This window comes from Arvicanthis niloticus, chromosome 6, assembly GCF_011762505.2.
Source record: "Arvicanthis niloticus isolate mArvNil1 chromosome 6, mArvNil1.pat.X, whole genome shotgun sequence".
In the NCBI taxonomy this organism is placed as follows: domain Eukaryota; kingdom Metazoa; phylum Chordata; class Mammalia; order Rodentia; family Muridae; genus Arvicanthis; species Arvicanthis niloticus.
Genome location: NC_047663.1, coordinates 84,216,290 through 84,243,768, shown reverse-complemented (window position 1 = coordinate 84,243,768; position 27,479 = coordinate 84,216,290). Strand labels below are relative to the sequence as shown.

Genomic DNA, 27,479 nt, shown 5'->3' with positions numbered 1-27,479 from the left:
CCAGATTTTAGTCACAGCCCTCCACCATAATAGGTTAGGTTGCAGGTTTCACAAACACCTTCCCCACCTCCTTGAAGCAGATGGCTGTTCTCTGATGATAGAGAGAACAGCAGACTGGGAAGAAGCAAAGCTTGGACTCCTGTGCCCAGCTCTGTCTAGAGACTGTCTTTCCCTGACAGTCACCCAGGAAGGACATAAGGCAAATGACAAGAGACTTCTGCAGCCCACCTTGGAAAGAAAGGTGGTCTCCTTCACCAATGGCTTGCATGAGCTAGCAATTAGTCATCATTATGATTTTTTCTGCTTTCCTGTCGAAAAAGATCAGGGATGTGCTCGCCATGGCTGATAAACAGACAGCAGGAGGTACTGAGATAGGAATGAACCAACCCTAACACTGTGTATCTCCGCAAGAACCGTGCTCCCACCCATCTGAAGGAGTGCTCGGTCAGTGTGTTTTCCCAGAAACAATGCTGGCATGGGGGCTGGCCATCAGCAGACCAGAAGACAGATTTGAGCTTTCTCGTACCATGTTCTTTATCCCTTAAGTCCAATTCTGTAATGTGTGTCACCAGGATGATACACTTGAGAGTTTGATCTTATTTTACCTGCAGAAGCAAATACCAGGGGAGGGTCTAGAGAGAGATGCAGGGACTTTGTGGTTTGTACAAACTCTCGTTGCCAATTTGCCTTTTCAGGCATAGTGGTATCAGTGAGCAGACAGTTTTTGCCTGTGAGGAGCACTATCCTGAGTGCTCCCAAATTTGATTTGCTTCTTCTAGTAGCCACTTGGAGTCATCAGGTGAGACCCCGCTCTATAGCAAAGAGAGCTGAGGGCTCCAAGGTGAAGGGCCAGCCTTACATCACAGCCAGTACGCAGTAATGAAGCTCTGGATCTGTAACCGCCCTATTAATCCAGGCCAGCGGCTGGTCCAGCTGCTTGAATCGCTTTCTTCCTAGTCTCCACTTCTAACCCCCAAACACTTTTTCCTTAGATTTCTCCCTGAGTCTGGGAACGCCTCTGGGTAGAAAGTCTAACCCTCAGCACCAAGTGTCGTCTATAGCACACCATCCCTTCCCAATGCTACAACTACCCTCAGCGTTTTCCCCCTCTTTCTTCTCTACCTACTTGGGGCTGAGTTAATCAGCTTGGCCAGTCAGTGATTCCCATAGAAAGGGTTGATGAAGTCGGAGGAGGGCAGAGAGCCTCCTGCCATCCTTGACCTTTTAGACTCACGGGTCCTGCCAACACTCATGATTGAGTCCAAACCCTGAATGGCAGTGGAGGGATAGAGTCAACACTGGATCCAATGGCTCATGCCCTGTAGTATCACCGTCATGGCAGTGACCTAGCACTGACTGAGGCTGGGACAAGTAACACGGTATAGGTGATGTATACAGAAAGAGCAGAGAGTAGGGAACAAGAAGTAGACGGTGAAACTAGGGAAAATTTAAGCTGCTTTTGAATCTAGCTGGGCCAATGTCTACCTGCCTACCTTGGTGTCTACAGGATCCTGGCTTCTTATGAGGGGCAGAAATGGGTGGAAGGAAGGAAGGAGGGAAGGAAGAGACAGATAGAAGTCTTGACTTGACTGTGTAAAATGTCATTAAGAAACAAATACCAAGTAGAAGACCTGTTGGTGAGGAGGTAGTGATGCTCAGAGCCCAAGTGATGCACAGAGCTATGTGGGAGGAGCAGAGGGATTGCAGTGGCTTTGAGAAATACCAGGAGCCATAGCTACCTTGGCTTTGAGGGGATACAGAAACCGTAGACCTAAAGATTCGTGTTTCTAGGAAGCTCCAGAAAGGGGAGCAGGTGAGGGGTGGCAGGTGACGTGGACTGGAGCTGACAGATAATAACTCTGCATTTTACTTTCCCCTAAAAGCAGCCCCCTTGAAAAGACAGCTGATGTGATTAGGAGCCAATTTGAGGGCTGCTCCTGCAACATGCACAGCCCCTCCCCAGATAGGGCGTCTGGCTTCCCAGCCACTTTGCTCTGCCTCTCCACCAGCTGCATCCACCATCCTGGACCAAGATCCATTTAGGGGTGGATGCTGCCCGCCAGGGGTGATCTAACCATCAGATTAGGTCCTTCTGCACAGGCCCCACCCTCAGGGAGCACTCGGAAGCTGAAGGGCACTGCCTGCCTTCTATCATGCTGTCCCTCTTTTTTTAAAAAAAAAAAAAAGCTGCCCCCCCCCATTTTTTTTTAAAGATGTTCCTGTGGAAAGTGCAGGACTCTTTGGGTACAACACGAGGCCACTTTAGAGACCTCAGAGTTCATCCAGTCTACTCTAGCAGAAGTACCTAAAGTTCAGGCTATCATTTTCTAGACATTACCTAGAATGCTATGATGACTCTAGCACACTAGGAAGATTCCTAGTATGGAAGATGGCAGATCATTTACCTCCGGGACTCTCCGTGTCCTTTTGGAAAAGCAAAGGGAGGGCTAGAGAGGAACTTTATAAATTATATTTTCATTGTTTAGTGTGCACATGCATGTCTCGCTGTGTGTATATGTGTGTGTGTGTGTGTTTGTGTTTGTGTGAACACATATGGCATGACACAGCAGAAGTATGGAGATCAGAGGACAGCTTTCGGTAGTCTATTAATCCACTATATGGGGCTTAGGGATGGAACCCAGGTCACCAGACTTGGCAGCACATGCCTTTACCTTCCAGCTCATCTGCCCAGGCATATAAGGACATTCTAAGTTTGTGACATGTGCCCTGCTCGCACCAAGGCCCTGATCAAACTCACAGGAGACATCTTAGTACCAGAGTGTTCACGGAGCCCTGTAGCTCCACATGTCAAACTGCAATAGAGCCCACATTGCCACTATTAGCTGTCATCTATCAGATTGGGATGGGAAAAGAGTGGTGAGTGGGGCCAGACATGGGTGTACGCTAACTTGACCTTTAGCGTGCACAACCCACCCAATGCTAAGCTTCTGAGAGTAAGAGCGCCTTGCCAATGAAGACAGTCAGCAAAACGGTGGTAGAGAAGAGTGACCTCTCCCTCCTATCAGAGGTCAAGTGTCCAACAGAGATGGTCAGAATCATGTGGCTGTGGCTCCATTTCTTTGAGATATGCACAGCTTCAGCCTGATGCCAAATAGGAAAAAGTCTGACCTATGGAAGACAGGATATAAAGATTCAGTCTGTGGCACACAAGGTCAATTGTCCAAGTGTACCTAACCCTCGCCCATGATTCTAGAAATCAAAAGGAACCTAAAATTAGATGTCTTACTCTGAGGCTAATCAACCGATTCTCTGGCCCTTTCCTTCCTTCTCTTAGTCTGACAAAAGCCTAGTCAGAAGCCAGCCTCCATGCATTACCTCTGTGACAGTGTTCTCAGATCATGGTGACTGTCTCCTTTCCAGACCTAAGACCCCACCGTGGCTCTGTTCTTTGTCCAGCTGGGATGTGGTTGCTTTTTGTTCTACAACTCTCCCTCTACTGCACCTCAAACCACCTGGAATGATTGGCTATTAGCCCAGGGGGGCCAGGAGACCCTGCAAGGTACCCAGGAGCTTCCTGAGCTGTGGAATGTTGAAGGAGGGATTTGACTGGAGGCGAGATTATGCTGTACCAGACCGATGAGAACTGTGGGCACTGTCTTTATTTAAAGAGGATGGTCTGCTGTGGGGCCCTTCAGCTGTGGGGTCAGTCCTGTGTCACAACGCATAAGGAGAGGTTTTGCTGATTTTTATGTCATATCAGATTACATAGCGGGATGGGACAGATTTTTACAGGCTCAATCCTGTGTCAGTATGTAACTGGCATGTCAGCTGCCAGGACGCTCATGGATGTGGGTGTCTAAAGGTTTCCCACCTTGTCCCTCTTTCCTGCTGAGTCTCCCTGGGACGGGGCACTGGGAGGTGGGGCCCCTGTCTTTGGCAGGATCCAGTGGACCGCACTACTGGTACTAATCACGCTCAGTGGGGGCCTGCTCTGGCTTCTGCTTCTCCACGCTGCTTCCTCTGAGCGCTCGCTCATGTCCTCTCTCTGATGCCGCTTCCTGACCTTGACTCTGACCAGTTGCCGCGGGGCTTTCCTTTGTGCTTGATCTAACCATGTGGTGGAACGATGGAAACGGAACATGGTTCTGTCAAGCACCGCGGAAAGCGTCGCTCTCTCCTGCAGCATGGCCCGCCACCACCGCCGCCACCGCTGGACTCTTCTCTGCTCTGGATCACCGCGCCTGCCAGACCCACTTCTCCCAGTCTTAACTCCCAGAGGGAAGGGGGTGGGAATCCTGAAGGAGTCAGGTACATGGTGACAGGAGGTTAGAGAACCCCGATGGGGGCTGTGCTAAGAGTATCCACATAACTTAATGAAATATAGTTACTATGCTTCAAGTCTGGTCTCAAGGGACCCCCAGGAGTGACAGCTAGGTTCCAGCTTCCCATTTGAAGAAGACAAGTGTCCTTAAGATATATGCCCCATGGTTTCATGGGAGAATCCCAGCGCAGGGACACCAAGTGGTAGCTAATGCAGAGGGTGAGTCGCTCGTGACTTTCACCACTACCTCTCTTGGTGTTCATTTCATTTGAAATGAATGTAGGAAGAGGACCGGTAGAACAGACATGGGTCTGAGACGTTGAACTTGAAAGGGGGCTTCCTTCTGACCCCAGCTCCTACTCCTCATGAATACCTAGATTCTGGGGAAGCCCAATATCCAACCTGTTCTCTTAACCTTGGACCACAGTTGACATGAAGGTGTAGAGCTTCTTCATCTGGTGTCATTTCAGAGGCCAGGAGAAATCTGTGCAGACACTGGCTGTCTCTGACTACAGAGAGAGGGATCCTGGCACCTTCTCTTTAACTTGTGTCTTGATAAATCCTGGGCCCAGTATAATTAGAAGACTTCGTTATCATTTTTTGTGCTGGAGTCTGTCTTACTCCAGGAGTAAAAGCTAAGATAGAAACACAACCGTACTTAGCAGTAGGAGCCAGATTCTGTGCCCCCACCAAGCTGTGTGACTTGATTATCTCCTCTCTGCTTGTGACTCAGAGAAAGGCCCCAGACACTGATGAGTGATGGCTGTCCTCTTGGTCTCTCTGAACATTGGAATGTATACTTACTATTGGTTGGTCTCTGGATATTTATTATCATCACCCTTCATACTACTTTAGATCCCATTTTACAGGTAAGGCTATTGAGGCAGGATATTAACTAAATGCCCCAGGGTTATCTAGTTCCAACTGGCTGGGCTTTACCTCCGTGCTATATAGCTCTCCCTCGTCTGGACACTCATTGCCTTGAAAAGAAAATTTTTCGAAACTTTGGCTTGAATTAATAGGAAGTTGAAGATGTTTCTCACATTCTGTCTTCAGCCTCCATCTCTTATTAGAAATGACTGGAGTAAAAAGGAGAGAAAGAATTGTTCTAGTGCTTTTTTTTTTTTTTTCTCTGACGGGATCATACAAAATCTCATGGATACAAACAACCCCTCCTACATAGAGAAGTGTCCTTCCCCTCCTTGCAAAGGGAACACTTTTTAGCAGTGTCCACATCCTGCCAGGGCCAGGCCTTGGGGAATGGATCCACGATAGCACCCTTCCATGATGCTACAGCAGCAGGCTTGTGGTTACACCATGGGCCTCCGCCTCTGCTTTCAGGCAGGTGACTGAGCTACAGGGACAGCTTCCTGCCCAAATGATAGCCAAACTCCTTCTAAAACAGCTAGTGTTTCTCAACCACGGGTGTCTGGTTCCTCCAGCCTGGCCTAGGAATGGGTGTCCGTGTGTGTGCAATGTCCTTGTTTCTGTTCATCACTCACAACTCTTCCTTCCATTTGTCCATGTTACTTCCTTCTCAAGCTGAGAAACCATGACAGGCCTTTGAACACCCCCACCCCTGGTTCTTCCTCTCATGGCAGCCATCTCAAGGATGCTTGGGATAGAGGAGGAGAACTCGAGACACACTCATTGGCTTCCCCCGTCAACCACATAATAATGAGCGTGTGGCTTCCAATCCACATGCTAGCTGCCCAAGGGCTAGCACCCAATGTAGCCAGCCAACATCAGCAGCCACCCTATCTGTGCCCCTTACTACTTCTGAGCCGAGACCAGCCAACCTGCTGTCCTGTTAGATGCTTCCCATTTCCCTCCCAGAAGTAGATGTAGAACAGGGATATATAATAAAGTAAAAAGAAAAATAAAGTCATTGCTGTGGATTTTAACCTTTCACCCAATCTCTGTCTATTAAAGTTTGTCTCATGATTATGTACCATGTGTTATTGTTCCGAGATGTCTGCAAATGGGGGAGAGGGCTACCAGGGCAGAGGCAGGCAACAGCCAGGTGACATGAGATCCTCTGAGGCCATCTCCAGCTGGGGTTGGACTTTATGGCCTGTCTTCAGATCCTGCAAGATCCCGCCCACCTGAGCTCACCCCAAAGAAAAAGAGCTGAAACCGGTTTCAGTTGGCTCTCTCCTCCAAAGTATTTCTGGCAGTGACAAATATGCATTGAGATTGAAATTGACTTTTAAAGCTCTGGAAAAGTTAAAAATACTTTTGGGTAGTTACGAGCATTAGGCATAACAAATGGCTCCGAGGAACCCTGGGTAGCTTCCGTAATGAAATATGAAGTGACGGAGGTGGCATTTTGTGCCGGCTCTGACTGGGAAATGAACTTTTTCGGTTATGTACATACGCCGTTATTAACATTTCTGGTTCCCACTCATATAAAATATCACTCTCCGACCCCCTCGTTATTACAAACCAGGGCAATAACAAAAACAGCAGGGGAAAATGCTGGAGAGAACACATTAGTCCATCGAATCTAATTGCAAAATCATTTCATTAAAATGGGTCAGCAGCTCCACTGCAGAGGCCTGCCAGTTATAACCTAACGATACTACTGAGAGTGATTCCTGCTAACTATGAGCTGCTCTCACCTTGATTAAAACGAAAATGCATTTAATAGGCGGCCGTCCCCAGCCGGTGCACGTCTGCAGGCTCACAGTGAAGTGCAGACTGGGCTCCCTTCTGTCTCTCTGCCTCTGATCAGTAGTCAGGGTTTCTCTGTTTTGCAAGTAGCCCATTACAGACATGTTCTGAAGGACACATAACCGTGCACATTCAAAATGTCCCCCTATAATGTCACCACATAGCGCCACCAACAGGACCAGAATGGGTTTTCATCCGGCAGGAGTTGCATATAACCTAGCACTCTGGTACGTCCAAAGAGAAATGACGTAAGGTTGGGGTTTATTCAGTAGGGCGAGTCGTGCAGGCAAAGGGAAAGAGATTTACATAAAATGTTACACCAGGAGGCTGCTATAAAACTATGAAATGCATGCATAGGTTCTGTTCACACAAGCCTAGGGGTGCAAAGAGAGATGAAGGAAGTGGGTGGGAAGGTAGTTAGAGGAATAAAAGGGATACACCCAGACTTCTGACTCCATGTTCCTGACTTCATGAGAATGAGCGCCCACTGATTGTGAGCACAGGAAGATATCTGAGAGTGGAGAATGCAAGAGCAAGGGAGGGGACCATTTGCCCACTCCCTTGACATAGTTCACTGGAAGAGACACCCAGTCTGCCTCTACCACCTCAGACTTTATGGCTGTTGCTAGAGACCTGGGAGTAAAGCACGCTGCAGCCTCCTAGAATTAGCCACATGGGCCATAGAAAGCTAGTCCTAGTGTGTTTGCCATGCACCAAGAGCCCCATCGACCTTAGGGTCCTCATCTACATAAGTCAAGTGCTAGCCTTGGGGCCTAAGAGGAATGACCCATCTGAAGTTTGGAGAGTAGCAGCAGGCTGCTGGTTCAGGTGCAGTAAATGTCAACTCTGACAGCAGCCCCACTGGTGTTTGCGTGGCCTCGAACTATGAGATGTTCCGACAAGACCTAGGGAGTAGAATCACATGCTCGCACACTTTGCTTGTCTGTTTCCTGGAGACTCTGCTTTACTCTCATCTTTGCACAAACCCCTGGGAAATAGGAGCTCGGAAGCTGCGAGGCCTGGCCAAATGCTGCTAGAACATGGGGACTACTCACACGCCATGTTTGTTATGCTGATGGTTCAAGCCATTCACCAAATGCCTAGGGCCTGTGTCCTCAAACACCTCAGAGATGCACATAGGATCCTCAGGTGCCAGTGGCATCCCACTTGTGCCTTACACAAACATGAACTGAGCTCACAGTTATACCCAGCACTGTGCCAATGGAACGTGAGTACAAGAGAGTGAATAAGGCCAGCACCCACTGTCAACAAGGAGAGCCACACACCCCTCCCCGTTGCCACCGACAGAACTCATGTGCTCACAGAGGTCTGGCTGGCTGCCCCCCAAGGGGGACATGAGACTGTCAGACCAGTTGCCATTCCTAATGACCTCGAAAGGAATGAAATTTTGAAAATAAATAAATAAATCTGAGCCCCAACTTCTAGCTCATGGGAACTGGCCTTTGACTGACAACCATGAGAACTTCCTTTCTATGCAGAAGTCAGGTCTGACCCTGATGGGTTTTCATTTTCACTGTGTTTAAGAACTGGGTTTGTTGCTAATATATTTTGAATATCTGACTTCTCTTAAAACAAAACAAAGAAGGCTCAGGTAACTGTAAGCCAAACTCCCAAAGCATCAGAGCTATGGCCTCCAGATACCATAGTGAGCAATCCTTGTTGATGTCAATGTCAGACAAGACACCGGTTGTCATTTAACACCAAATGAGTATGTGGCCACCTTTACTCGTTGTCTGCAAGTCCAGGAAGACCTCTAAGTATGTGACCTTTTTCTCAAACCTTAGTCCTGCCCTCCAGTAGCCCTCACAAAAGTTCGACCTTAATCTCCAGTCTGTAGATGGTAAGCGTCATGGAGCCAAGGAATGCCCTGCAGTTGTAAGCTGGATTCTGTGTAGGTGTCTTGCAGTATTTCTCTGAACATTATTCATCTGTAACATTCAAAAGTTCTGAAAAGGTCCATGACCCACAAAACTTAAGAGCCCACAGATCTGAAGCCTGGCTTCTTGGAAGGCAGCAAGTGATGAGTGACAAAAGACCACGTGGAAACAACATAGATGAGGGCTGTGGGGAGTGCTGCCGAATGGTCATCAGCTTCGCCTGCTATTTTACAACCTGCCATATAAGCAGTTCCTCCCAAGCCTGTGCATTACACACACGCATATGTGCATGCACACACACACACACACACACACACACACATTCTAACTCATCCAACTACCTCACTCCCCTCAACTCTGGACCTTGTGCCTGAAAAACAAAATGATGATGATAACCCCCTCTTTGGCCCCGTATAGGCTCTGAGGATTACCGCAACAGATTCAGCAGTGAGTGCTTCATGGACCTAGTGTGCCCTGAGAAGTGCCGCTGTGAGGGCACCATTGTGGACTGCTCCAACCAGAAGCTAGCTCGCATCCCGAGCCACCTCCCTGAATATACCACTGACCTGTAAGTCCTATCCCTCCCTACCTCTCTTTATACATACCTAGTCACTTTCAGTGAAGCCAAGTAGGGTCTTTTGTATACTTGGCTGAGAAACAAGACACCAGAAATACATCTGCAGGTTGCTTGCAAGTATAGACTGTTCATTGCTTCTATGAATGTTTTCTGGACACTCACTGTAAAACTAGACATTGGTCCACACTTAGATTTCTACAATGAACAAAGTAAATGCACCTGCTGGCTTTTAGGATCTTATAGAATCTCCAGGAAAATAGACAGTAAATAAAAATTATTACTAGCCAAAAATGCAACTAAGACAATTAAATGTATTTGAACCTCCTAATAGATCCTAGAAGGGGATGTTGACTTATCCAAAAACTGGCAAAGATGTAAGGGCAATCTGGCTGCAACATGTCACCCCACTGATCACCAGGGTTGATTCTGCTAATGTGGGCGGCTAGGTGGGTGTCCCCGCTCTCCTTCGCTGCTCCATGTGCAAACCCCAGAAGTGCCACACTTGGCTCCAAAGGATGACTTTCCCCAGTGGAACCTCCAGAGAAGCTCTCAAGGCTCAAAGCAGGGTAAACTAAAACTCGAAGCATGGAAGAGGATAAGAAAGGGCCAGCTAAACAGACCTGGTACCTCACCTCTGTCCCCGCCAGCCCCCCTGAGATCATTTCTCTGCCATGTAGGGGTCAGAAACACGGAGTCTCCCTGTACACTTCAGAAGGTCTAGAAAGAGACACATCACAATATTCCTCCAGACTCTTGACATAGAGTAAGCCCTGGATAAACAGGGGCAGACTGGTAGTTATTATTGCTTTCTTTGACTGCTCTAGTCATTGGAGGGTACCACACAAGGCTCTGAGCACACAGGGATACTGAATACAGAAACCTTGAGCTGACAGAAGTAGTCACAAAAGAGCTGAGCAACTTGAGCTCAGGAGACCCTAAGGAAATTTCCCTGGGGTGTTTGGGTTGCCATTGGTACACCCATAAATGGAGGCAGACATGTGGTCTTTGTGTGTTTAAATAGTAATGTATGTCTCTGCACAGCATGCAAGAAGCCACTGTCCCATGAAGGAGACATGGGATGGTTAGCGCTTTTGTCTCTTTTGGTCCTTTCCCATCCCGCCTCTCCTTTCCAAGCCCCTCACCTCATACTGAAGTTTTTCAAGGTTCTCTTGAACTTTACTGGCTACGAAGTTCAGGCAGAGCTCAACGAAGTCCCGGTGAGACAGGAGGTGCCTCACCCCAGCTAAGCATCTTCTGCCTTCCCACACAGGCGACTGAACGACAATGATATCTCTGTGCTGGAGGCCACTGGGATCTTCAAGAAGTTGCCCAACCTGAGGAAAATGTGAGTCAAGCTGCGGAACACAGTGGCCATGGCAGCTTTCCTGACCCTTCACCTTTCACTCCTGCCCCTGAACCTCCTCCTCCTGTTCCCTGCTGTGCTCTGGACTGGGAGTCAGGGACAGAACACAGACCAAGCAAAGCTTGACTGTCATTGAGTTGTCAAGTACAGGGAGATCGTATATCCTATGGCTCCTTGACTCCCATCCTTGCTCCCCTTTGCTTGCCCTACCCCCAGCCATGTTCAGCATGCATCTCAGGAGATTGTAGGCAGGATCTGGAGCAACTGAGTTGGGATGTCTGGGACCCCATGATGTTTGGGTGAGGTCTGCATGGGAGAGATACATCAGAAAGGAATCCCCAGCTGCTCCTAGTAGATTTGGTCACAGAGCTCCCTGATCTGAGTATAGTCTTGACTTAGGCAAAGGATCCACATGCTGTTACTGGCTTCTGTAGTGCATGGCTGCTTGTCTCAACCCTCTCTATCCCTTCCCTGGAGTTTGGGCCTAGTAAAAAAGCCAGCAAGAGGATATTATCCTGTGGTAGCCCTTGTCCTTGGCCAGGGCTGCAGTGCCGACTCAGGGCTATCAACTTTAGTCTTCCTTCACCCATCTGGTGCCAGCTTCATGTTGCATGCTGGGTAAGCGGAGGAGCTGTTCAGTGACCTCTCTAAAGCCACATATTGAATACATGTCAAAACTGATTCTCTCAGCCCTGGGTCCACCTCAGTCACAACAGTGGCTGGGCTTGTTTGCACCTCCCCTTCCGGAGTGCCTCTGCAGGGGCCAGCACAGAGAGCCAGCTGATTCCCAGGGCACAGTTGTTTTTAACCAACCTTCCTACCCCCACCCCAGTCCCACATCTCCCAGCTTCACAGCGGTGTCAGTTTCTTCAACAAGGCAAATGGGGATGACCATTACTTACCAATTCTATGTTTGCTAATTCCGTACCAGAACTCCCATAACTCTGAAATCACAATTTTCCATGCTCCTTGTATCATCTACACACATATGGTAGTGGAAAACCTGCTCACCCCAACACGTGTCCCTTAAGTGAGGCTGAACACAGCGATGCTCTCTGTGCCTGGTGGGTTCAGCTCTCACACTGTAAGCCAGTATCCACTTTGTGGTTTATCCAGCTGCATGTGCTTTGCAGTTCTGTGCTTTTCGGCGCCAGCTTTGGCCCAAGCACAGTTCTGGCACACTGTCTAGATACTCGGAGCCTGAGCTGGCTACACTGTGCCTCGCTGAGGGCACACATGTGGTAGAGAAGTTTCTCCCATTTGTTCAGGTGTGAGCCCGGCCCTACCAGCCATGAGTGCCACGTTGATGAATCAATCGCATAGTAAATACAGTGTCTCTGAACAGAAGCACTCGCAGAACAAGCTTATTATCGATCGGCTGATGGAAATGCCATGACCACAGGCTCACCGGAGCCTTCATCTAGTTTCCCCAGGAGCAGCGATTGAGTGTTCCTGGTGATGTAGAATATAACAATCATGAATCACGAGGACTGTCTGTAGCTCCTTATGTCCTGTTCATCCTGCTTCTACCTATCAGTGCCCTGCAGATAAGGGAACAGATGCCTTCCAGGCCCTAGCTATTCTCTCAGTGGCACGACTCATGCATCCCTGTCAAACATAGCCACTGACTTAGCCGCAGGCTAGGTAAATCTATGCTTGGAGCAGGAGATGAGCTCTCTGAGGGAACCGCTGAGACCAGGGCACATGCAAGGCTGATGTCCCAGCTGCCCTTTGGTTTCAACCTGTCGACAGATGTGGAGGTGAATCTGGACATGGGGAAGATACCGAAGTGAGTCAAGCTGCACAGGGACCTATTTGCCCAGCAAACAGGATATCAGGAGTGTTTGTTTCTGCAAAGAAAAAACACGCCCCGACACACACTTTGAGTGGGAAGTCACACAGATTCTGTTCCCACTTGTGACAGGGATGTGAGCACAGAGAAATAGCTCTATAGACAAAGGGAAACAAGTACACAGATAAGTGACAGGAGAGGGCCAGTCCCCATCCCCAACCATATGCCATAGACCTTAGCATGGCCAAATACAAGTCTGGATCTACACCGAAGAAAAAGATGCTGCTTGGTTAGCCCCTATGTTTGCCATACAGAAGTGAAGGTCGGATATCCAAATATCCCCCACTGCTCCAGACCAGCTACACATTCAGGTGTGGGGAGGAACTTGCAGGCTGGCCTGCATTCACCTGAGCTCGGTGCCAGTACTTATCAGTACCAGCCAATTGGATAAGACCCCACAGGGTAAATCCAGCCCCAGACCACCAGCTGCAGCCACTGTCAAGTGTAGGGTTGTTGTGCCCTGAACCAGTGACTGCCCTACTCCTGCACAGGGGTTGGTTGTGTGTCAGGATATCTGACAATATAGTGTTTGAAGCCAGTGGTGTGGCTGCCTCACACTTGGACCAGGTTCTCCTAAGGCTGCCTGGTCCTGAATCTACTATTTCTGATTTGGGCTAAGGTGATTTGACCTGTTGTGTTTTCTGCACCTCTGGCCCTTATACTCTGGCAGCCCCACACAGCTTTGCAAAGAGCATCACAGCCATGAGTGGTAGGATCCTTGCCTACTACATGCTTGAGGCCCTGAGTTCCATCCCTGGCACTGAGAGAGTGAGGAGGGCAAAAAGAGAAAAAGAGACTCTGTATTCACAGAGCTGTGGCTCTCCTTGCAGTGGACTTCAGGCCAATTAGGATACAGAAAAGAGTTACCCATAGCCTGAAAACCAGCCAGCCTCTAGCTGAAGTCACGGGTACATGGTTGGATTTGTTGCTGGTTGCTGTGTTTTTTAATAAGAATTAGTCAACTTAGGGACCATAGTATGTAGTAGTCCCTCAAGGTCATGAGGGACAGGTTCATGGTCAGTGGACAAGACCTCCTCAACCTGGCACTGTGCCAGAACTTATCAGTCATGGTCAGTTGTAATCCGTTTCCAGAAAGGTTTACTTGGCTCTCTGATACAGTCCTCCTGGGACCAGGCTCTGTCCCCACTGCAGGAGTAGGTGGCCAACCCTGTAACCCCAAGGAGAAGTGCTTAGGAGAGTCTGGCTTCCTCTACCTGGACTCAGGCTCTCTGCATGGAGTTGTATGGGTCCCCCTGCATGCTTCTGTGTTCTTGGGGCACCATTATCTCATCGTGTGCTTTAGATGGGCCCCTTGTCTCTCTGGAGGCTTCAGCCCTGTGCTCTGTGAAAGGGTTGGTATGGCCCCATATCCATCCAAGGCACTGGCATGGAGCAGTATCCACTGCCATCAAGAGGTCTGGGCATGTGGCCAGTATCTGCTAGTCCAGCAGTTCAGACAACCCCACATGTTCAGTGACCTGTTGACATCCTCAGGGTCTCCTGTTCACAGTCTAGGGCTTGGCTGTATGCTGTGAGATAGGCTTCCTCCCTCAGCTTCCATGAGCACCATTAAGCTTGGTTCCACCCAGGTAACTATGAGTGCCTTCAGACTGGACCACAGGGTAGTCCACAGAGAACCCCTACCTCTTGGTTCTGAAAGAACCTGGGAACTAGAATTTTATATGGCTGTCACAGCATCTGCCTGTTAACTGTCCTGATATGTTCTCCCATGCTGTGGACACCAGGTTTTGGAGAGAAGAGCCTGATCTCAGAGCTGGGGCAGACTCAGGAATGACAACCCTTGGGCTGGGTGGGAACAGGGATGCCATGAGAAAAACCAAGATCCCTGGGTTGAGGAGATGAGTTGGTTGGCAGGCTGCTTGCTGCACAGGTATGAGGATCTGAGTTGGCTCCTCAGCACCCATGTATATCTAAGGCAGCAGCATTCCTGTAATCCTAGGACTGAGGAAGAAGGGACAAGAGGATCCTGGGCCCACTGGCCAGTCAGTCTACTCAAATCAGGCAAGCTCCAGGTTCAGTGAGAAAACATGTCTCAGAAAATAAGGCAAAGAACAACTGAGAAAGATAGCTAATATTTACCTCTGGCCTCCACACATACATGTGCATACACATGCACACACACACACACACTTGAATTCTGTAACTCAGTGATACAAGAGAACAAGTCTTCACATCTACTAAGAAATAATCACTTACAAAAAGAGGGGGGTATCAATGAAATGTCTCTTATGTCCCAGAAAACCTACCTGCATAGCCCAGCCCTTTCAGCCATATAAATCTGGGGAAGTTATACAATCTTCCCGGAGCCCAGTCTCTTCACCCGTAAGGGAGGACAGTAGTATCTGGCTGCCTGGCGTTGCTTGAGGCTCTGATGAGGTTAAAGCGGTCTGACTCATGTGGCCTCTCCTAAATAAGTAGTAGGCAGCAAGCACTAAGTAAGAAGTGCCCACCTGTAAGGGCCTTCTGCTGAGGGTGCTACATGTCCCCCATATGTGTCCATCCCATCGAAGAGGGGGCTACTTTATGTTCTTCTCTGACTCTCTTTTGAGAGCCCCCGGGGAAGAGAAGTAAAGGTGACTCTTCCAGGCATTCAAAAAATGATTACAATTTCTCCACCTGCTGAAAGGAGTGACCTGCGAGGAGTGAGCACAGAAGCTGAGAATCCAGTGTCAGAAAGCTGGTGGCTGAGTCCCTCCATCCACCTGATCCTCCCTCTTCTGCCCCCTCCTTCTAGAAACCTGAGCAATAATAGGATCAAGGAGGTGCGGGAGGGTGCCTTCGATGGAGCAGCAGGCGTGCAGGAGCTGATGCTGACGGGAAACCAGCTGGAGACCATGCACGGGCGCATGTTCCGGGGCCTCAGTGGCCTCAAGACACTGTGAGTACCCAGGCTGTGCAAGCTGTGGCCACCGTCCTGGCCTATTGATTCCTTCCTCTCCACAGCATCAGAAGTTTTCACCTTTAATGCAAAGAAGCTGACATGCTAAGCCCACCAGCATGCCCACACCTACTCACACCCCCACTCAGAACTTTTCTAGTGCCCACATGTACGTATTCATTCCAAAAGACATACTGAGGGGTGCACACAAACACTGATTTAACCATAACTAAGATACACAGAGACACATGCTGTACCCCTGAACACATCTGAAGGCAAGCATCCACGTTCCACGTTCAAGCACACGCACATACAGTGAACCCATATGTGGATTCTCTTCTTCCTGGAAGTACACGTGCAACACACAACCATGCCATCTGCACAAGAGCACATGGAGAGCTGTGGTTTGTGTTTATGGTCTGTCTTGATTTACTCATCCGTTGCTGTGAAGAGACACCATGACCAAGGCAACTTACAAAAGAAGGTATTTAACTGGGGCTTGCTTACAGTTTCAGAGGGTGAGTCCCATGGCCATCATGGCTGGGTGGCAGCCAGCTAGCCAGGCATGGTGCTGGAACAGTAGCTGAGAGCTTACGTCTGATCCACAAGTACGAGGCAGAAGAGAAAGCCAACTGGAATGACAGGAGCTTTTGAAACCTCAAGGCCCACATCCAGTGACACACCCCCTCCAACAAGGCCATGCCTCCTAATCCTTCCCAAACAGTTCCACCAGCTTGAGACCAAGCAGTCAACTATATGAGCCTAGGGGATCATTCTTATTATATCCACCACACAGTGTGTGAAATACATCCTCATACACATTTGCATGCATCCCAGTGAGAGTTCAGGCCCTGCTCATCACCAGTCAAACCTGAGCAATGACTGGCCGAGCCTCTTGAGAGGCAAGAGCACTACCCATGACCATCTCCCGTGCTTTCTCCAGGATGTTGAGGAGCAACCTGATCAGCTGTGTAAGCAACGACACCTTCGCTGGCCTAAGCTCTGTGAGGCTGCTGTCTCTCTACGACAACCGGATCGCCACCATCACCCCCGGAGCCTTCACCACACTCGTCTCCCTGTCCACCATGTGAGTTTTCCCGAGCACACTGCCACTTCCTCTGGGCCCCTCTCTGCAGAATTCCCCGACATCCCAGCTTCCCACTGACCGTGGCCAAGGTCACCTGCCCATCTGTCTATTCAACCAAGCGTTTGTCAGGCTCTCTCTCTATGTGTGAGATACCAGCTAAGTGCTAAGGACTACAGACCTGGCTCCTCCTCCCTGGAGCTGGCTGCATAGTGAATTGTCCCCATGCCGAGAAAGGCCAAAACAAGCTTTGTGAAGAAGCATTAGGGAAGACTAGTTTGTTGATAAAAATGGTAAATGTATTTCCTATAGAAGTTACAGCCACAAGAAAGCCCCATGGTTGGTTGGAGCAGAGTGAATATGCAGAACCTAGTTAGGCCACTGTGCTGAGTATGCAGGGATATGGGGTAGATAGAACAGGACTGGAGAGGAGGCCAGGGTCAAACTGTGTGGTGACTAGGGGCTGCTTTAGTTTCAAAGCATACCAAGAACACAGAAACTTTGCCATAGAGTCACCGTGTAAATGGCAGAGTGTTTTAAAAGGTGACCCTGACTATGTTGGTGCTCATCAGAGGCAGTTGTTAGAGCCCAGCTTTCTGGACCTGTAAATAAGAAAGAGAGAGGGAATTCCTGGCATTAGAAGCAGTGGCAGAGGATAGTGATTATGATTGTAGGGCCGTGTTTCCCAGGCCCACACTCTAGTAGCATCCTCTCATCACTAGGGACTGTTTCTACATCTATGTGTAGGGGTCTCCCCCAGCACCTCCCACAATGGCCCTGCTGAAGGTATGAACTGCACAGCCAGGCCTAAGGACAGAGTCCCCAGGCTTTGGTCACTTTACAGTTGCTGCTGCTGCTGCTGCTGCTGCTGCTGCCTTGTTCCTCAGCTGTCCTCAGCAAGTGCTTACCTGTCCCATTTCTTTTCCCCCCAAAATGACAAAACAAAGGAGCAGCTGCAGCCGCTTTCCCACCCACCATTGTCTCCTTCCCACTTGGAATAGAAGTGGACTTGAGGAATGGCCTGGGGACAACAGTCTAGCCCTGCCCCTCACACTTCCCACCCTCCCACACCCTGCCTGAGGCCTTCATGCTGGCATCTCCTAGATTCTCCAGCCTGGGAAGCCCCCTCTCATCCCCTCTCCTCTCCCTCCTTTGCCCATGTGGCCTGTCCCTCCCCTCCTTTACCCTCTGCCTCCATGGCATGATGGAAGTGTCCCAAGCCTGGGACTAACACTCAGAGTGACTGCTGCCACTGTCATCCCCTACCCCATCTGTCCATCACACTACTGCATGGACAGGGACAAAGTACCTGTGGTGAACAGGCAGGCTTCTGGATATGCAGAGGCCAGCGGAGATTTCAGCCTCAGTCAGTGGGCAGGCTCACAGGCATAGACCTCGCCTTGGTACTGACAACACAGAAAAAAAACAAGAAAGTGAATGACACAGGTCAGAAAAAGGACCAGTCTCAGCTGCCCCCAGTCAGGAGCACCGACACCGCCGCCCCACAGACTGCAGGCATTTCTGGTGGGAAAGGAGGTGTAGACACTGCTGTAGAGCATAGGAAATTATCCTCGGAGGATTGACCAGCTTTTCCCAAGTGAGGCTGGGTAGACAGAGGAGGCCAAGGCTGGAGGTCATAACACAACCATCAAGATGAGCTGTGGTTGCATCCTCCATAGTTTAGAGGAAAATTCTACATCCCACCTCCCCACTCTGGAAAGGGATGCTAAGACCCATCACCTCCTAAAGAGAGCAAACCTGGGCTACAGGAGTAGACCCTAGGCTTTGGGCTAGGGTCAGGGTGGACGATCACCAGTCAGAGGCTCTCTCTTCCTCAGAAACCTCCTGTCTAACCCTTTCAACTGCAACTGCCACATGGCCTGGCTCGGCCGCTGGCTGAGGAAGCGCCGTGTCGTCAGCGGGAACCCCAGATGCCAGAAGCCCTTTTTCCTCAAGGAGATTCCTATCCAAGACGTGGCCATCCAGGACTTTACCTGCGACGGTAAGCGGGAGTGAACCGGGAAGGCAAGGCGGGCTGTTGAGACCTCTGACTCCACTCTGCCCTCCTGGAACTCGGGCTCTGAGGAACTCTGCTCCAAAGGCCTCTGAGAGTCTCCTGATAGCCCTCATGGCTTGTTCCTCAGACTAAGAAACAGTGTCTCTTCCTGAAGCTACTTTACTTTCCTCAGTTGTATATCTGTAATGACTTTATTAAAACAAGGTGTTTGTTCATTCAGGACACTGTCCACTCTATGAATGCCACTGTACCCGATACTTACCCCCCGCCCCATGTCTGCAGTGAGTATGGGGCTGTTTAGATGGTATGCCCCTCTGTACACAGCTTACACAACTGGACATGGAAGTCTCCCTGTCTATGTTACGGTGAAAGTCAGAGAATGTACTTATGGGGAACAGACTTCAAGAAAATTCCTTTTGACTAAGAGATACGAACCCACAAATCTGAGCCTTTGGAGCTCAGGACCCCAGAAGGCATATTTGATTGTATGGTTCTTTACTTGGTGGATTTCTGGATTACTTTAGGACAGACGTATTCATTTGCAGATTAATTGAGGTGCACTGTAATGAGACTGGTGACATGATGACTAGATAGTGGTCAGTGGAGAGGGAAAAGTAGAAAGGGGAGGGGAAAGGCCAGGCTCTGCCTGTCTGGCCACTCCTTTCAGAGCCGTGGTTTATTCCTTATATGACAGACAGGATCCCCTTTCCCATATGTGGCCGTGGGTCTGGGTTAGCAGCCTGACTGGTCTTCGTTTCGTTTGGAGTGCATTAAACAGCAGTGTTCCGTCCCACACCCCCAGGCAGGCATCCTTTGCCTCTGGCAGGGCAAGAAACCAGTAGCTACCATTAGTCCTGGCTTTGGCTCCCTGCTGGTGCTAGGTAGAGCTGGCCTTTGCTGGAAACAGTCTGGCCCTGTCATCCAGCTTTGCCCGGCTGCTCTCCTTGGTAGGGCTTTTCTTCCGGGATGCTCACCCCGTCTGGGTCCTCCACAGGCAATGAAGAGAGTAGCTGCCAGCTGAGTCCACGCTGCCCCGAGCAGTGTACCTGTGTGGAGACAGTGGTGCGATGCAGCAACAGGGGTCTCCGTGCCCTCCCCAAAGGCATGCCAAAGGATGTGACTGAACTGTAAGTACGCCCCACCCCCCCACCAGCCCCTGCGGCCTCACCAACAGGAGCTTTCCTGATGTAGCCCAGCATCTCTCATAAGGGTGTGAGGACATGCCTGGCTTCCCTGGAAGCCAGCAGAGCTTTTCCCAGACAGTGGTTGAGAGCTTTCATTGGTATTGAAAGGCTGGGACAGTATTAAAGGGGAAAAAGGAGGCCAACTCCAACCACTTGGTAAAAGAGGCAGGCCTGACTCTGCTCTCCCTATAGACAACTCAAAGTACAAGAGGACTTCCACATTTCCTGCACTGTCCCAAAACCTGTGTGAATCCTGCCTTTCTAGATCCCATGAGGCCTCTGTACGACCCTCGCAATAGCACAGGGTGTTATGAATAGCACCGCATCTTTTGGTGGCGAACATGCTTTTACACTATGATTCCATTCCTCCTTCAAGCAACTCTTGTCAGGCAGGTGATTTGTCAGCGCTAAGTCACACTGGTTTCTAGAACATCTTCCCTGTGCAGGTTCCCCACCGTCATTCTCCAGAAGTTCCAAGTTAAATGAAACGGGTGCCAGGTTCTCTTTGGAGCACTCACCGTACTGGATGCAGCACCCTGTCTGGCTCAACAGTAGACAGGCCTAGCTCTCCGTCAGCCATGGGTGCTTGCCACCTGGTACAGAACCTCCCAGGCTTACACTGCTTGCCCATGCTCTGTCACGCTGCCCTCTTCCGTGCCGTCATGCTTTATCTCATCACATGGGGATGGGGTTCCTCATATGTCAGTCTCACTGCCAACATGGAGAGATGACCCTTAGCAAAATAGGTGGGCCCAACACTAACAAGGCTCGTGGTCTCTCTGGGGAAAGTAGACATTTGTTCTGCCATCTCTGAAGCTCATATGGCTTCATGAAAGGTGTGAGATGAGGGTGTGAAAGAGAGGCTTACTTGGGGGTGACTGGCACCAGGTTCTGTCTCTCCCCGCTGGGGTGTCTGGATACCACCAATGCAGAGAAGAGAGGGCAAAGTCCAGAAAAGGTGGGGTTCCCAGTCCACCTCGTCTACCTCTCCCTCTGGGGCATCAGACACCACTACCCACTAGGTCAGAGGTAGGAAGCTGAGTCCAGTACCAGCAGAACCCTGGTTTGTTTGGGAGCGAGGTGGAAAGAGAGAAGGCCTTCTCTGAGAATCTTAGTGTTACAGCTCTTTTAAGCTAATAATACCTTTCCTCTCCACTGATCTTTACTGTACTGAAGCAGCTCTCTGAGATGATCTTAGCTTGTTCATATTTATTTATTGAGGGTAGCTTTGAACACATACACTTTATTGGCCATGAACCGAAGGTTGTATGGTTGGGGGGGGGTATGAGAATATCCAGGGAGGGAGGCGGTCATTGGCTGAAGACTAAGGCTACTGAGATGCCTCATTTGCATGTGGAAGAATTTGAGGTACTGGGTTACATGACTGACTGCCTGTGACCACCTGGTTGGGGGTCACCTGCCATGGTCCAAGTGCCCTACAACACTGAGAGGCCAGGCAGGAACAGGGGAAGGAGTGGAATAGGCAGAAGTAGCTACACAGGTAGAGATCCTGTTATGGGAACTGGAAGAGCCAGATGAGGGGAAATGACAGTAGGTCTGGGTGTCCCAGCCAACAAGACTCACACTGCCACCCACATCCACACTGTCACACTTGTGTGTCAGAGCTCCTTCCCATACCCCAGGCCCACTTCCTCTGCTGGGGCCGCCTGGACATGAATCCTCAGACATAAGTAACAGAATGTGACGTGACCCAGATCCCCCCTGGGGAATCTCCATCACGTCAGGCCAGTCAGTGTCTCTTAGCTGGGCTGTGAGCATGCCAGCCTCTTAGAATGCAAGGTCTTAGGTGAGACTGTCACTTCTGGCATTCCTGATTCTCAGAGAGGTTGTCATGGGGACTGGCAGCCCCAGGGAAGGAAAGGAGGTCTGACAGTCACTAAAAGTTCCTGTCAGCATGGATATGGACTGAAGCGGAGTCCCTGAAAGTCTGTGTGGTCATGTGGTGATCAGTTTCCAGGTATAGAAGCTGCAGAAAATGGCCATGGAACATGCTTCTTTCCAGCCAAACAGGTGCCACAAGCAAGATGTCAAAACGCAGGAATGCCATGAAGACAGCTCAGGAGTGCTTTTCTCTAAGGTTCAGGACACAGAGACTGAAATAGCAAAAAATAATTGGGCCTCTGTGCCTTTAGAGACCCTCTGGTTCTCCTCAGTGGAAGAGATGATGTATCTCCCAGCCAAGCCTGGCTTCTGGTGCACTCCAAGGAGCTCAATTCTGGCACTGAACCATCTAGACCACAGTGGAGGAAGGGGAAGGAGGAAAAACAAGTGTTCAAGAAAGTTAGAGCCAGAAGGCCTGGCACACTGCACTGTGGGGCCCCAACTTGGGAGCTTTTTGTGCTTTTTTTGGGACTCTAAGAACATGTGCTTGTCAGAGATACTATTAATGTTTGACGGGACACACTGGAAATTAACACAAACCATTTTGAAATGCCTATTTCTTATTCCACCTAAAAATCACTCTCTATCCGCCACACATTTATGTAAGAAGTGTGTTATTGAGACAAACCAGAGATTGAAGTGCCAAGGGTGATGCTGTGTAGGTGTTTGTTTGGTGGTTGGCTTTTGCAAATCTTTAATGTCTGGCTTTGTGGCGACTCTGGTTTCTGTTCTGCATCCCCTGTGTTGTGGTAGTTTTCAGGGTGAAGCTGAAGGAGAAGGCCAGCTTCACACCGACATGGGGTTGGAACAGGAGGAGCATTTTAAGGGTCCCTTCCAATACTGTAGATTTTTTTATCATTGATATACACCACAGGCAGTGGGATCTTCTGAAAGGATCACTGCCACGGGGAACCTGCATTTGTATCTATGGACTTATCTCTTCTCCTACCCTAATCCACACTGGTCTGTCTTGGACTTTGAGTAGTACTGTGCCCCAGCTGGGATCTACCACATCACCCACTGGGCACTTAGAAACAGCCCACGAAGCTATGCAGGTCTTCCAGGTGGTGACACAGTCCGTTCTCCAGGGGTTCCATGTCACTGACCTGACCACCTGTCCACTTCCCATCAGGAAAGTCTTCAGTGAGAGAGCTGTCGAGCCGAGTCCGGGTTTTCAAAAATGTTAATACTCATGTGAAAAGTCCAATTCTGTCACCAGCAGCAAATACCATCTGGGCTTTGCCCTGTGTCCACTGCTTTTCTTCATTTTCAGAAACTGTCCAATCAATGCCGCTGTCTGCGAAAACCCTGCCAGTCATTCTTTTAAGTAGCAACAGTGTTTCGGGGGAGAATTCCAAAGCAGCTAGTTCAAGGAGCAAAGCAGTAGGATTTCACTGAGCATGTCACAGGCTGGAGAAATGCTACGTATGCAGTGTTCATTTTGTTACACAATTGCCAAAGGATGAGTGTTCAGGGGTCCAGCATTGATACTGTTGATAGCTTTTACTGCCTTGTCAACCGTAGTTCATAAGCCCGGCTTGCTTTGTTATTTTATGTGCAAATGTACATATAAGGGACAACCCAGTTACTTAGGCCCAAGTGCTCTGCCTTAAATGTCCCACACCATTATTGTCCTCTGTTGGGTTTCGTGCCACCAGGGCAAATGTGAACTGAGTACCAAGGGAGAATGTTGGCCTTTTGCTTAAAGATTCTATTTCATGTTTAAAGACATTTATATGTGAGTTGGGCTGCCTGCGTACGCAGATACCCATAGAGATCGTGACAAGACGAGGGTGTCAAATGCCCTGGAGTTGAAATGACAGGCAGCTCTGAGTGAGGCACCCAGTGCGAGTGCTGGGAACCAACCTTGGGAAAACGTAGTACACTCTCATAAGCACTGAGTCATCTCTCCCACACTAAAAACAAACAGAAACACTCAGAATAGAAAAAGTATTGTCTTAGTTAGGGTTTCTGTTGCTGCAATGGAACACCATGACAAAAAAAGCAAGTTGAGGGGGGAAAGGGTTCATTCGGCTTACACTTCCATATCAAGGTTCATCATCAAAGGAATTCAGGACAGGAACTCAAACAGGGCACGAACCAGACACAGTAGCTGACACAGAAGAAATGGATGGCTACTGTTGACTGGCTTGCTCCTCATGGCTTGTTCAGCCTGATTTCTTATAAAACCCAGGACCACAGCCCAGGGATGGCCCCACCCACGATGGGCTACAGCCCCTCCTGCCATTCAGGCCTACACCCCATGTCAGTCACTAATTAAGAAAACGCCTTACAGAGACTTGCCTACAACCCAATCTTATGGAGGCATTTTCTTAGTTGACGTCCCCTCCTGTCTGTCGATATTGGTTGTATCAAGTTGACAAACTACCTGGTACACCCTGACACAGGGAGCCTGAGAGTACCACAAGCTGGTTGCAGGGTTTATCCTAGCTTTGGGGAGGTGCTACCTCTGAGCACAGTAGTACTGAAGACTCCTAGCGTGGACCTGGCCCAGAGAGCCTTCTGCAGGTAACATTAGGAGAAAATGCCCTCTCCTAATGTCAGTGCTCTCAGGAGGTTGAGGGGACTGAGGAGAATCAATCCCTAGTAGAGCTGGGTCTCTCCTCAATACTGGGAAAGCACACCTAGCAAGAGGTGAGGATTAAGACCGAGAACAGGACTCTCCTTTGCTTGTTCACGCATTCACTCAGGAGACGCTGCCATTGGACTTGGAGTAGAACAGTCAGGGTCACAGTCTTATTCCTACCCTTAGAGACTTAGAACAGAGAGAACTCAGTAGAAACCAACCGGTGTAGTCCCTGCCTGGAGAAGCCCCTCCTGGTAGAAATGTCTTCTATTCAAGCCCTGGATCCCTAGGGAGTAGGTAGCCTGAGAGAGAAGGTGCCCTGCTGGGAGCTTGAGAGGGTCATGAGCAGGCTGAGGGCCAGAGGAAGGTGGACTCTCCGGATGGAGGGACACACAGGAACCAAACCAGCCTTGTAATCAGCAGCATGGTTTGATGCCACTGTCTTCACAGAAAAATATGCTGGATACAAAAGACAAAGTGAAGTTTTTCTCTTGACAGTCATATATATCACTGGTTAGAGAATATATATATATATATATATACATATACATATACATATACATATACATATGTATATGAGTGTGTGTATACATCTTTCTGTGTGTTATAATACATACATATATACATGAATATATATGTGTTTGAATATATTTTCAAAAATTGTTCAACACTTGTATGCTGAGATACTATTCTAAAATCTATCCATAGGGACCCTCATAATTCTTCATGGTAATGATTACCATAAGCTCCATTTTACAGCCATGTAAGTGAAAGCTCAGAGAGGTGAAGTGGCTTGCCGGAAGTTACGCAGCTATTAAATAGCCAGAGTGACAGCTGAGCTGCCCCCACTTCGCCCAGGCCTCTGGTGGAAATCCTGGCCTGGAGCAGGGTCTCCTGGAAGGTGGCTGCCCTCTCCATCCTCCATTCAGCTGGTCCTGGACTTGTTTGTGTGAACCCGTCTGCTCTGCCAAGCTTGAAATGGGAGCAGAAAGCAGGGAGTGTTGTGCAAAGAGATCAGTGTGGATTTTCATGCAAGGCAGGTGAGTTCTCAGGAGTGAGGTCTGAAAGAGAGCATTTAAATTCAGGTCAAGGCAAAGGTTGACCCATTGGAAAAACTGCAGCAGTTCTGAGGCTGGGGGCAGAGGGCAGGCTTCTGAAATGGTCCCTCCGGCCCCCGCTGCAGCTCTAGGCAACTTTGGAGCTGAGAGTGTTCATCAAGGGCCTCCCACAAAGACGGTATCTCTCACCACTGCATCTGCATTTCTGAAGCGGAGCTTTTTGATTCTCTGTCTTCCAAGTCATGATGCCAGGGCATGGAGACACCCTGTACTGAAAGCAGCTCCTGCTCAGTCTGTCGTGCCAGATGCAGCTCCCCTGGGGGCGTCCCGGGATTCTTATTGCCCAGGTGACCTTTCCTGAGTCTAGCTGTTTCCAGGCAGTGTGTGGGAAGGCCACAGCAAGTGTGCTGACATGACTCTAGAGAGAGACGCACACTGAAGATGCCACCGGGGACTGAAACATGATGTAATGTCCAGAGTCTTGGAGACTTGTGATGGCACCTGTGGGTCGGGGAGCTGAAATATGGGAGGCAGGCTGGAGGTAAGGGCTTGATGACTGAGGTCACAGGAAGAAACTAGACAAGGAGGCAGAGGCAGGACCAGTGCAGGCAAAGACCTGGCTACCCTCTCTTTGATCATTCAGGGAAGGATAAGGCCAGTGCAGTTGCAACCTGAGGTCATCAGAGGGTCCGATATGAGAACCATAGAGGGATGTGAGGCCCTTGTAATTTCCTGTCTCAATTTGGCTAGGTTGCAGTACCAATTATTATGGTGAAATACTTGGTCTAGATGTTTCTGTGAATGTATTTTATAGGTCCTGTTAGCATCTGCAATCGGTGGACATTGCAAGCAATGGAGATTATGGCAGCAGATAGGGAACAAAAAGCAGGTGGTTGGTTCACTTTGCAAAGTGAGACAGGAAGACTTTCAGGTGAGCAAGCACTGGGCCACTCAGTTTCTTCTCCCCTACTAAATACAAAGACTGAAGCAGAGGCATCATCCTGAGCCCATCATGGAGACTGAGAAACTCTGTGGTTTCTCTCCTTTCTCTGGGTTAAACAGCTCAGTTTACCCTTGGTTACCATGGTTAGCATGGGTGACTCCAACTTCTCTGAAATGTGGCAGAGCCCTCTGTGGTTTGGTCTGTGTTACCGAGAGTTTTGCAGACTCACCTGTGTGCACAGAGGTCGTGTGAATAGATGGTAATCAGGCGGCTCTAGTGTGGGGTGAGGCACTTGGCTCAGGAGAGCAGATTGAACTTTAAGAGAGTCCTCCAGCCCCTCTGCATTCTCCACCACAGACTCTTGCACCTTCCCTCCGAAACCCAGCCTTGGATCTCTTCTCGAGCACGGCCCTTCTTTCCTGGCTACCTCATTCACCAGCATAGACAGTGCCTAGCACATAGCAACTGCTAAATAAATACTTATGCATACATGAATGAATGAATGAATGAATGAATGAATGCCTAACTCCTTGGCCTGAGGCCACAACCTAAGTGTGTGCACAGCTGAATTTTAGCCCCAGAATAAAAATTCTTGAAGGCAGAAATGGAATTTGGTCCACCTATATATCCCCCAGCACCTAGTACATCCCAGCACTTAACACTCACAGAAAAGGATCACATGAGGACACTACCCAGTATGCTATGGCAGCTTGAGGCTTTCGGAGTCCTGCCCAGAGTTCTGTGCTATTAGGCTCAGGAAGAGAATTGCTAGGTCTCAAGTATAAATATACGTTCCAACTTGTCTGCCATTATCAGGGTTGCCCATACCCTGTCTTAACTCATTTCTACCTAATTTGCTAGAATTTCTACCTACTTTATGGTAGGTCTTGGATTCCCCCAGCCAGGCGCTTGCAACTCATATTCCAAATTAGGCCTTAGCATATCATGCAGATTTTCCAGTCCTACCCCAGAGCATCTAGATCAGAACCAGCTTCAAGTGACCCCAGGCCATTTACACGTCCGTTAAAAGCTTGAGAAGTGCTGAGATAGCAGAACAGGGACCTCATGGAACTAAAGGCTGGCACCAGGCAGACAAATGACAATGACAAGATACTGTAAATGCTGTGTAGAAGGAAACTCACCCGAAGAACTGGTCTTGG

At 49.3% G+C, this 27,479-nt stretch overlaps 1 protein-coding gene across 2 annotated transcripts in view; it reads left to right on the top strand.

Moving 5' to 3' along the window:
• Slit3 (slit guidance ligand 3) overlaps positions 1-27,479 on the top strand; it is a 588,944-nt gene that overhangs the window by 492,321 nt on the left and 69,144 nt on the right. For both annotated transcript variants that reach the window (XM_034504957.2, XM_034504958.2), the window contains exons 15-20: positions 9,271-9,421; positions 10,701-10,775; positions 15,401-15,544; positions 16,488-16,631; positions 18,467-18,630; positions 19,640-19,772. In XM_034504957.2, coding sequence (XP_034360848.1) covers positions 9,271-9,421; positions 10,701-10,775; positions 15,401-15,544; positions 16,488-16,631; positions 18,467-18,630; positions 19,640-19,772 — 811 coding nt within the window. The remainder of the gene's footprint in view (positions 1-9,270; positions 9,422-10,700; positions 10,776-15,400; positions 15,545-16,487; positions 16,632-18,466; positions 18,631-19,639; positions 19,773-27,479) is intronic.